Here is a 12,406-nt window from a genome sequence, read left to right on the forward strand (position 1 = left end):
TCTTACCATATTATGGTCACTATCACCAAAGTGCTCACCTACTAGCACTTTTTCCACTTGGCCGGCCACATTCCCTAGAATTAGGTCCAGTACCGCCCCCTCTCTTGTAGGACTTTCTACATGCTGGCTCAAAAAGCTCTCCTGGATGCACTTTAAGAATTCTACACCCTCTGAGCCTTTCACACTCTGACTATCCCAGTTAATATTGGGGAAGTTGAAATCCCCCATTATTATTACCCTATTATTTGCACATTTCTCTGAGATTTGTCTACATATCTGTTCCTCTATCTCCCCCTGACTGTTTGGAGGCCGATAGTACACTCCCAGCAAAGTGCTTGCCCCCTTTTTGTTTTTAAGCTCCACCCATATGGCCTCATTAGAGGACCCTGCTAATATATCATCCCTCCTTACTGCAGTAATTGACTCCTTAATTAATATTGCGACACCCCCTCCTCTTATACCTCCCCCTCTGTCTCGCCTGAAGATTCTGTACCCCGGAATATTGAGCTGCCAGTCTTGCCCTTCCCTCAACCATGTCATGACATCAGGCTGGGGAGCCGCCCTAGCCAGCTCTCGTGGAGCCAGCAAAGAGTACAGACCTGTAATTTAGTTCTCCTGTGTTTTCATGTTAAACTCTGTTCAATAGTATTAAACATCGTTTGTTTGATAGACTGACTCGACTTCAGTCCTTTAGTTAGGAATCTAGCCATTCCTACAGTGGTGACCATGAATTTTCGTGAACAATTTTCGCGGAAGAAGCGAAGCGAAACGAAACATGGAAGCGAACTCCATGACTTTGAAGCTCCCACAGTTTTGGGAACAACAGGCGGCCTCCTGGTTCGTACAAGCAGAAGCACAATTCGAACTCCGAAACATCGTTGCGGATCAGACCCGTTACCTTTACATGGTCTCCCCACTCGACAGCTCCACGGCCTCACGGATCATCAGCCTGCTCGAAAACCCCCCGGTTGACAGCAAGTATAATACTCTTAAAGCGCGGTTAATACAGGTCTTCGGGCTCACGAAGGCGGAGCGTGCCCGCCGACTGCTCGCTATGCCCGGGTTTGGCGATTCCAAGCCATCTGAGTTAATGAGCCAGATGCTCACACTCCTTGGCTCCGAACCACAATGTTTCCTCTTTCGGGAGTTATTCCTGAGTCAACTACCCGAGCAGGTTCAGGCTGCCCTCGCCAGATCGGAAGCCACAGATTGCGCAGCACTTGCTGCAGAAGCAGATACGATTTATGCGGTCACGCAGCAAATGGCGCCACCATGAGGCACCCCTCCCCTGCGAACGCTGCCCCGACGCCTGCATCCCCTGGCTTGTGCTTTTACCACCCCCGTTTCGGCACGAAAGCCAGAGGCTGCCGCCCTCCCTGCAGTTTCACGCCTAAAAAACAAAACCAACATCATCACCAGCAGCAACTCCAGAAAAGGAGGACCGAGTCTGAAGGACGCTCCGCGGCCGCGATGGCGATTGTAAATTCCGGGAAGCTCCTCTACATTACAGATTCCCTCTCGGGCCGGCGCTTTTTATGCGACACTGGGGCGCAGTGTAACATCCTTCCTGCCTCAGCACTCGATATTCAGTCTGGGAGGCACGGCCTCTCCCTCGAGGTAGCTAATGGCAGGGCCATTCGTACCTTTGGCAAACGGCCGGTCCAGGTGTGCTTCGGCGGGCAACGGTTTCAGTGGGAATTCATCACAGCCAAGGTTTCGCAAGCCATCCTCGGCGCGGATTTCTTATGCGCCAACGGCCTCTTGGTGGATGTAAGAAATCGTCGATTGGTTAACGCAGCCACCTTCCACTCCATCCCTTGCTTCCGCAGTTCCGCAACGTCGCACACTGTCTCCTGCGCGTTGCCCTCGCCGGACGAGTTCACTCGCCTATTAGGTGAATTCCTGGAGCTGACCAAGCCCACTTTCTCCTCCTCGGCCACTAAGCATGGTGTCAAACACCACATTACTACGACTGGCTCTCCAGTTTACGCACGAGCTCGATGCCTGGAACCCGGCAAGCTCGCAGCTGCGAAGGCAGAGTTTGCCACGATGCAACGGCTGGGGATTATTCGCTGGTCGAATAGTCCCTGGTCCTCGCCTCTCCACATCGTCCCGAAGCCCGGCGGCGGATGGCGGTCATGCGGGGACTACCGACGCCTTAATGACGCCACTACTCCCGATCGGTACCCGATCCCGCATATTCAGGATTTCTCCGCCCATTTGGCAGGAAACTCAATCTTCTCCAAGGTTGACCTCATCCGTGGCTACCACCAAGTTCCCGTACACCCGCAGGACGTCCAGAAAACTGCAGTCATCACTCCCTTTGGACTGTTCGAGTTTCTACGGATGCCGTTTGGGCTCAAGAACGCTGCACAGGCTTTTCAGCGACTAATGGACTCGGTCCTGCGGGATCTTAGGTTTTTATTTTTCTACCTCGACGACATCCTGATAGCCAGCTCTACCAAAGAGGAACACATCTGCCATCTACGCACCCTCTTTCGGCGCCTCAGCCAACATGGCCTCATAATCAACCCGGCCAAGTGTCAGTTCGGCCTACAGCAGATTGACTTCTTGGGCCACCGCATTACTTCGGAGGGCGCAATTCCGCTGCAGTCAAAAGTCGAAGCAATTACGGCATTCCCAAGGCCGCAGTCCACCAAGGCTCTTCAAGAATTCCTGGGCATGGTGAATTTCTACCACCGCTTTGTACCTAAGGCAGCACAACTCATGCAGCCCCTCTATGAGGCCCTCAAAGGCAAGGCTGGAAAGGATACAATAGCCTGGACGGTCGAAATGGACAACACTTTCGACAACACAAAAACCGCTCTAGCCAATGCAACTATGTTGGCGCACCCTCTGCCAGGTGCCACCACCAATGCTTCCGACTATGCCATAGGTGCCGTACAGGAACAGTGGGTCAATGGGACGTGGCAACCACTGGCGTTTTTCAGCCGCCAACTCCGGCGCAATGAACGCAAATACAGCACTTTCGACCGGGAGTTGCTGGCGCTGTTCCTGGCTATCCGCCATTTCCATTTTTTGTTAGAAGGACGTCCCTTCACTGCGTTTGTAGATCACAAACCACTGACCTTCGCCATGGCCAAGACCGCCGAACCGTGGTCGGCTCGACAGCAGCGATAGCTAACTTTCATTTCAGAATTCACGACAGACATCCAACACGTAGCTGGCAAGGACAACTTGGTAGCTGAGTGCCTTTCTCGCGCAACCGTATGGGCGGTCCAGCTGGGCATCGATTATGCCCTCATGGCTACCGATCAGGCCATGCCCTCTGCCTCCATGTGAAGGTTTCCTTTTTGGCCCCTAATCAGCCCCACTCCATCTCTTACTACCTGTTTATTATTTATATGCCTATAGAAGACTTTTGAATTACCTTTTATGTTAGCTGCCAATCTATTCTCATACTTTCTCTTTGCCCCTCTTATTTTCTTTTTCACTTCCTCTCTGAACTTTCTATATTCAGCCTGATTCTCACTTGTATTCTCAACCTGACTTCAGTCATACGTGCCCTTTTTCTGCTCCATCTTACTCCCTATCTCTTTCGTCATCCAGGGTGCTCTGGCTTTAGTTGCCCTATCTTCCCCCCTTGTGGGAATGTACCTTGACTGTACCCGTGCCATCTCCTCTATAAAGGCTGCCCATTGATCGATTACAGTTTTGTCTGCCAATCTTGATTCCAATTTACCCGGGCCAGATCCGTTCACAACCCACTGAAATTTGCCTTCGTCCAATTAAATATTTTTACTCTAGGTTGCTCCCTGTCCTTTTCCATCGCTAATCTAAACCTAATGATACTGTGATCACTGTTCCCTAAATGTTCCCCTACTGACATTTGCTCCACTTGACCCACCTCATTCCTGAGAACCAGATCCAGAAATGCTTCCTTCCTCATTGGGCTGGAAACATACTTTTTTTTTAAATGTGTTTTTATGGGATGTGGGCGTCGCTGGCAAGGCCAGCATTTATTGCCCATCCCTAGTTGCCCTTGGGAAGGTGTTGGTGAGCCGCCTTCTTGAACCGCTGCAGTCCGTGTGGTGAAGGTACTCCCACAGTACTGTTAGGTAGGGAGTTCCAGGATTTTGACCCAGCGACGATGAAGGATCGGCAATATACTTCTAAGTCAGGATGGTGTGTGACTTGGAGGGGAACTTGGAGGTGGTGGTGTTCCCATGCACCTGCTGCCTTTGTCCTTCTAGGTGGAAGAGGTCATGGGTTTGGGAGGTGCTGCCGAAGAAGCCTTGGCGAGTTGCTGCAGTGCATCTTGTAGATGGTTCTCTATCTACAAGATCAAGAAAGTTCTCCTGAATACACTTCAGAAATACTTCCCCATTTCTGCCCTTTACACTATTACTATCCCAGTCTATATTAGGATAGTTGAAGTCCCCCATTATCACTACACTATAGTTCTTGCACCTCTCTGTAATTTCCCTGCAAATTTGCTCCTCTATATCCTTCCCACTAGTTGGTGGCCTATAGAATACATGTAGTTGTGTAATGGCCCCTCTATTATTTCTTACCTCAAAGCAAATAGATTCTGTCCTTGACCCCTCCAGGACATCCTCTCTCTCCAGCACTGTAACATTTTCCTTAACCAATATTGTCACCCCACCTCCTTTCATTCCTTCCCCATCTTTCCTGAACACCTTATATCCAGGAATATTTAAAACCCAATCCTGCTCTTTTTTGAGCCAGGTCTCCATTATCACCATAACATCCCATGTGGCTATTTGCGCCCACAGCTCACCAACCTTATTTACCACGTTTTGTGCATTTACACGAAGGGGAATCAGTAGATGTTGTGTATTTGGATATCCAGAAGGCATGCGATAAGGTGCCACATAAAAGGTTACTGCACAAGATAAAAGCTCATGGGGTTGGGGTAATATATTAGAGGATTAGCTAACTAACAGAAAACAGAGAGTCGGGATAAATGGGTCATTTTCCGGTTGGCAAATGGTAACTAGTAGGGTGCCACAGGGATCAATGCTGGGGCCTCAACTATTTACAATCTATATATAATCATCTTGGATGAAGGGACCGAGTTTAATGTAGCCAAATTTGCTGATGATACAAAGATAGGTAGGAAAGAGGTATGAAGAGGACACAAAGAATCTGCAAAAAGATATAGACAGACTAAATGAGTGGGCAAACATTTGGCAGATGGAGTATAATGTGCGAAAGTGTGAGGTTATCCACTCTGGTAAGAAAAAAGCAAATTATTATTTAAATAGAGAGAGATTACAAAATGCTGCAGTACAGAGGGACCTGGGGGTCCTTGTGCATGAAACACAAAAAATTAGCATGCAGGTACAGCAAGTAATCAGGAAGGCAAATGGAATGTTGGCCTTTATTGCAAGGGGGTTGGAGTATAAAAGCAGGGAAGTCCTGCTACAACTGTACAGGGCATTGGTGAGACCACACCTGGAGTACTGCGTACAGTTTTGGTCTCCTTATTTAAGGAGGGATATACTTGCATTGGAGGCAGTTCAGAGAAGGTTCACAAGGTTGATTCCTGAGATGAAGGGGTTGACTTATGAAGAAAGGTTGAGCAGGTTGGGCCTATACTCATTAGGGTTTAGAAGAATGAGAGGTGATCTTATTGAAACATATAAGATACGGAGGAGGGCTCGACAAGGTAGATGCAGAGAACATGTTTCCCCTCATGGGGGAATCTAGAACTAGGGGCATAGTTTCAGAATAAGAGGTCGCCCATTTAAAGCTGAGATGAGGAAGAATTTCTTCTCTGAGGGTTGTAAATCTGTGGAATTCTCTGCCCCAGAGAGCTGTGGAGACTGAAATAGCTGTGGAGACTGGGTCATTAAATATATTTAAGGTGGAGATAGACAGATTTTTGAACAATAAGGGAGTGATAGGTTATGGGGAGCGGGCAGGGAAATAGAGCTGAGCCCAAGATCAGATCAGCCATGATCTCATTAAATGGCGGAGCAGGCTTGAGGGGCCAAATGGCCTACTCCTGCTCCTATTTCTTATGTTCTTAGGTACAGACATGCACTGTAAACCTGTCTTAGATCATCTTGTATTCTCTCTTACTCTGGCCCCACCTAATGCCTTGCTAGTACATTGGTTCCGGCTCTGTTGAGGTGCAACCCATTTGGCCTGTACAGGTCCCACCTTCCCCTGAACCGGTCCCAATGTCCCAGGAATCTGAAGCCCTCCCTCCTGCACCATCTCTCCAGCCACGCATTCATCTGCTCTATCCTCCTATTTCTATACTCACTCGCTCGTGGCATAGAGAGTAATCCAAAGATTACTACTTTTGAGGTCCTGCTTTTTAATCTCTTTCCTAGCTCCCTAAAATCTGCCTGCAGGACCTCATCCCTTTTTCTACCTATGTCGTTGATACCGATATGAACCATGACCTCTGGCTGTTCACCCTCCCCCCTCAGAATGTTCTGCAGCTGCTCAGTGACATTTTGACCCTGGCTCCAGGGAGGCAACATATCATCTTGGAATCACGTCTGAGGCCGCAGAAATGCCTGTCTGTTCCCCTAACTGTCGAATCCCTTACCACTATTGCTCTCCTGATCTTCCTCCTCACCCCCCCCTCCCACCCTGTAAAGCTGAGCCACCCATGGTGCCGCGGACTTGGCTCTGGGTGTACTCTCCAGAGGAACCATCGCCCTCACCAGTACTCCATACTGAATACTGGTTGGATAGCGAGATGCACTCAGGGGACTTCTGCACTACTTGCCTGTTCCTCCTCGTCTGTCTGACGATCACCCATTCCCTCTCTGCCTGCACACTCCTATGCTGCGGGACGCCCACCTCCTGAAATGTGCTATCCACGAAACTCTCAGCCTCACGGATGCACTGCAATGACGCCAGCTGCTGCTCAAGCTCCGAAACCCGGAGCTCGAGCTCCTCCGGCCGACGACACTCCTACACATGTGGTTGTCCAGGACACGAGAAGCGTCCTGGATTTCCCACATGGCACAGGATGTGCATTTCACAGGACTGAGGTGCCTTGCCTTGCCTCTATTTATTCGACTGTTAACTAACTTACAGAAATAAACTTAAGACTAAGGGGTAAAATTCGTTAGCGGCCATTTTGGGTCGCTAACATCGCCTAGGCGCTAAATTTGGCGTCCGGCAAAAAATAGCGCCGGCGATCATTAAATTCAGTTTTAGTGCCCCAAGAGGGAGGCGGAGCTTTACTTCCTTCTTAGAGCACTAAGCCCGAATATCGGGCCAGTGCATTCTGCAGCGCTACGCACTGGGCCACGTAGCGCTGCCGCATGGAGGGGAGGGTCCAAGCCCACAACTCTGTGGGGCCCTACCTGGACCACCGGAGGAGTGCCGGGCTGCCAGATTGCGACACGGACTCCATGTTGAAAGGCGCAACGGGCCGCGACAAGTAAGTTGGCTGAATTTTCCCCCCGGCCCGCCACCTCCCCTTAATTACCACCCCTCGAGCATCCTGCCACTCCGTTCCCGCCCCCTGAATCGGTCGCTGTCATCGCCCGGTGCAGATTCAGGGGGCGGGGGCCAAAATGGGGCGCTGCACACGGTGATGATGTTGTCCTATGGGCATGATATTTATTAACACCCGATTTCGGGATGGTAACGCTGGCGAGGTGGGACATCCTGCACCCAGCGAGGAAATCCTGCCCCGGCCGCGAATTTCGCCTTTCCGCCCCGCCCAGGAAATGGAGCGCAGTGACGGGTGCTCCACTTCCTGGTGGGGCGGTAACTGAGGCGATGTCGGGGCGCAATCGGCAGCGCTCATCGGAGGCTCCGCGGAGAGCTGCCGCATTTCAACGGCCCTTCCCTTCAGTTAAACGGGAGGGCCGCTATGCACTCTGCAGGGCCTCCGATGGCCCACACTAGGCCACCAGGGCAGTGTGGTGCCATGGCAGCAGCCCGGTGCTGAGAGGCAGTGCCGGGCTGCGTGATGGCTGCCAGGACCACGCCACGGCACACCACTGAGGGCCGACGTGGAGGTCGGCCAAAAAAGAAAATGGCGGTGCGGGTCACGGCCACACCCCCCCTTTAACTACCGCCCTGCGAGCGGAGGTCGGCTCTGCCTATGAGGCTGGCTGGCGCTGACACCACCCACTGCAGCCTTGCAGGCGTAGTCGAAGCTCTGCCGCGGGGGCAGTAAGGGGATGTGGCGGGTCACCGCACATGGCAATAAGGTCATCGCTGGAGGCGTGGCGGCCCAGGGTACTACCAACGGGGTCGCGCACTATCGGGTAGCACATCAGCAATGCCCCCGCTGGATTTTGCGGGAGACTTTTTTTTGTCCCCGGGGTGATAACCCCTTTGCATCCCATTAGCGCCCCAATGGAGGCGCTAACGGCAGGCACAAAAGAACCAAATTTCGCCCCCTAAGAGTCTTAGGAGTCGGGCCTACCTTTATCTCCAGCCGCTTCTCTCGCTCTCTTAGTTTAAGTCTTTATTCGTACAATTATTTATAGTTATACTAATTAGTTTATCTAGTTAAGTTAGAGAATAAAACGCTAATACTCACCCACCAATCACTTACCTGCAGTCCTGTGACGGCACTCCTTGATTTTGCTGTTCTTTTGGAATTTGCCGGATTTGTATCTACCTCCTCCAGTGCTGCTGCCGACTCCTCGCAGATTCAAGAGGACTTCTGTGCAGACCATCTGCCCCAGTATTTTCTAAATATTGCAATACTGACCAGAAAGTATCCATTCTCACTAATGTCGCTGATATGGAATGGACGTAATACAAGGTGACTAACATCACCCCCCATTGCTCCAACAACCAAATGGATGAATGCAGGGATCCACAGAAGAACTCTGTATTTTGAAAGCAGAAACTTTAAAAATTACAAGCCAGTATATACAATGCATGAAGATAGTCATTGTAATTGCAAGAGTTTGATTAATCTTTTCTTGTAAGATAGCTATTTGAACACCCTTTCCTCTTAAGGTAGCAATGCAATGTTGAAATATTTGAACACTGATTTAACTGCTGCTTTTGCTGTCCTTTTAGCTGACAGCTCTTGAAGCCAATGTTCAGAATATACAAACAGTAAGTACTTTGAATTTTTGAGTTTCTATTACAGCAATGATAGTCATATGTTTCAGCCAAATGTAAAGCACAAGATGACACAGACTCAACACATGAGTGAGAAAGCTTGGGTTAAATTTGTGTAGGATTTGAATGCAAGCTGCCTTACCAGAGGGCAGACGAAGCGTAGATTGAGGTTACATTGTTTACTGACACTAAGTGTAACTAGATTACATACCTAATCTCATATCTTGCAGGATAGTATTTAGTCCTGCCTGATTTGGGACCTGAGGTGAGTTGGTCTGTTTACAAATAGCTAACAATCCAGATTGGGACCAATTATTAATGGATCAAAGAAAAATAAGGACCCAGCAAAATGGCAAGTGTTTAATTCTTCAGACCATATCTAGGACCTGGGACCTTGATCCGTGGATTCATTGTGATGGTGGCTGCTGTTGAGACATAGTTATTAAGCGTGTGCTCTATTTTAGTTATGGTGTTGGTGCAAACATTTCTTAAAAGAAAACAGACAATTTATCTATTTTCCTTTGTTGTCAAGTATTCCATGGCCTGATTTGCCACACATTTCTGACTAGCGAGTAACATTAGAACTCCTATGGTTAAGAGAAGGGTGAAGAAAGAAAAACAGCAAGAGCCATCTAAATACCCGTTCTTTAGGAGTATCAACCTTTATCAGAGATATCATACAATAAACCAGAGATTTGAAAGCCTCATATTAAAATTGTTCCTCCTGTTTGATATTGTATTATCTAAAATGTATTTCCGCAAAAAAAGTGGGCACTCACTTTTTTAACTGTATTTTCCATATTTCAGATATTGCAAAGACGCCCGTGCACTAGCAACCCTTGTCAGAATGATGGAATGTGTCTGGATCTCATCGATTCTTTCTTCTGTCTCTGTCCAAACAACTGGAAGGCAAGAACATTTCTCATCAGAAATTATATTCGCTGTAATATGTGAGGCCTGTTAATTGAGATGAAAATGTTCCAGTTATGTGATTTTTCTCACCAAGTAAAACCCATGAATGCTAATTTAAAGCAGATATGGGGATGGGGCTGTATGGGTATGGAGCAAGTGCCATTAGCAAAAAAGAAGCTCTTTGCTGCCATATACAATATACTTTGCCAATGAACTAAACAGTGAATTACAACATAACATGTCCATTGATGCTCTCTGCACCTTGCAGCACTGGCAGGCAACCTTCAGTGACTGTGCTGCAAAGTAAATGAGGTGAAACTGCTGTCTCCAGAAATGCTAAGACCCAACTGGTGAGGTGGTTTTTGCCAGCTGCCTTGTGTATGCCATTAGTGCCTAGCTGGCAGATATAAACATTGCCTCTGCATGTATAGACTACCATGTTTGTGGCTGATGGGAGTCTGTGTGCTCAGCCTAACTGTACAGGCCAGTATTGCGGTTTCTCAGTTGCTGGCCTATAAAGACCATCCATAGCCAATGAGGAAAGTTTAGTGGTCAGAAAATAAAATTGTGAAATGTGACTTTCAAACTGCTGTATATTAGCAGTTTGTCTGCTGCATTAATGTTGAGATCTGGGTGTTTTAGTGCATTACTCTCTAAAGGTTCGTGCCCAATGCCATGAAGCTACAGCTAAAGCAAACATGGTTCTAGGATGTATTCACGGGACAATACACTATCAAATAAAGCATACCATTTTGTTCTTATACAAGAGCTTGGCTAGTCCTCAGTTACAATACTGCATCCAGTTTTAGTCTCCTTACGTAGTGGGAGATTTTGAGACCCTGGAAAGAGTGCAGAGAAGGGCCACAAGATTAATTCCCAGTTTAAAACACCTTAGTTACCCAGATAGGCTCAAAGAGCTGGGTTTGTATACTTCAGAAAAGCATAGACTCAGGGGCGATAAAATAATGAAGGGATTAGATTGTGTTTATGTGGACTAATTATTTCAATGCCATAGGTTGGGGAGGACCAGGAGTCACCCTTACAAGTTATGTAAGGGCAGAACTAGTTTGGATGTTAGGAAATTCTTCTTTCCCCAGAAAATAGTGGTCCTGTGTAAAAGGTTGCCGGCTCATGCGGTGAACGCTGATTCACTATATTCCTTCAAGAAAGAGCTGTGCCTGTTTTTAGCTGAGGTGGAGATCAGCTCGTACAAGAGGTAGGTATCATGTAATATAAATTCAGGTCTATGTGATCTCCTGGACTAGTTTTCATTACCTAAGGGAGTCGGAGTGGATTGTTCCAGACTTTCCCTATTTGGCCTGGGTTTTACATAGAAACATAGAAGATAGGAGCAGGAGTAGGCCATTCGGCCCCTCGAGCCTGCTCCGCCATTCAGTGAGATCATGGCTGATCATCCAAACTCAGTACCCTGTCCCTGGGATGAGGAGTTTCTGGGTTACCTTAAAGGCAGCTCTAGACCATTCAGGACACAGAGATAGTATAGAAAGAAAAAAGTGAGTCACCATCTGTAAGGGCAGCAGAGGGGGCAACAGTCACTGATACAGGGCCCATTGAGTTACAAGAACAGTCCAATAGATGCATAGTGATCATAGAAACATAGAAGATAGGAGCAGGAGTAGGCCATTCGGCCCCTCGAGCCTGCTCCACCATTCAATGAGATCATGGCTGATCATCCAAACTCAGTACCCTGTCCCTGCCTTCTCCCCATATCCCTTGATCCCTTTAGACTTAAGAAATATATCTAACTCCTTCTTGAATATATTTAATGAATTGGCCTCAACTGCCTTCTGTGGTAGAGAATTCCACAGGTTCACCACTCTCTGGGTGAACTAATTCCTCCTCATCTCTGTCCTAAATAGCTTATCCCTTATCCTTAGACTGTGACCCCTGGTTCTGGACTCCCCCGCCATCAGGAACATCTTCCTGCATCTAGTCTGTCTAGTCCTGTTAGAATTTTATAAGTTTCAATGAGATCCTCTCTCATTCTTCTAAACTCCAAGGAGTATAAGCCCAATCAACCCAATCTCTCCTCATACATCATTCCTGCTATCCTGGGTATCGGTCTGGTGAATCTTCGCTGCACTCACTCCATGGCAAGAGCATCCTTCCTCAGATAAGGCAACGAAAACTGCACACAATACTCAAGGGGGGAAAAATTCAGTTGGTTGCACCACCCATTAGCGCCTTAAGAGGGCGCTAAGTGGGGCGCAAACCAACTAGCGCCCGGGTGCGGCACTGCCCGTGCCTCCCGCAAAATTCAGCGGGAGGTTAGTGGTGGCGCTAACTGTTAGCGCTGCGCCGCTGGCGATGACGTCATCGGTGTGCGGAGTGCCCCGCTCATGCCCTGGCCGCGAGAGCGCCCCCTGATTTACCGACAGACGCTATGTCTGACAGGGTCAGGGCGGAGCACCTGCGGCCGGGGAGGCAC

General features: G+C 48.6%; 1 protein-coding gene across 1 annotated transcript in view; it reads left to right on the top strand.

The window, feature by feature from the left end:
- The window catches only part of LOC147117139 (cubilin-like), a 41,720-nt gene that overhangs the window by 18,123 nt on the left and 11,191 nt on the right, over nt 1-12,406 (top strand). Inside the window, exons 4-5 of the mRNA XM_085987204.1 lie at nt 9,001-9,039; nt 9,853-9,954. Coding sequence (XP_085843330.1) covers nt 9,001-9,039; nt 9,853-9,954 — 141 coding nt within the window. The remainder of the gene's footprint in view (nt 1-9,000; nt 9,040-9,852; nt 9,955-12,406) is intronic.

The sequence above is a fragment of the Somniosus microcephalus genome, chromosome 5, assembly GCF_052327205.1.
Source record: "Somniosus microcephalus isolate GS21.2 chromosome 5, FLI_Smic_1.0, whole genome shotgun sequence".
In the NCBI taxonomy this organism is placed as follows: domain Eukaryota; kingdom Metazoa; phylum Chordata; class Chondrichthyes; order Squaliformes; family Somniosidae; genus Somniosus; species Somniosus microcephalus.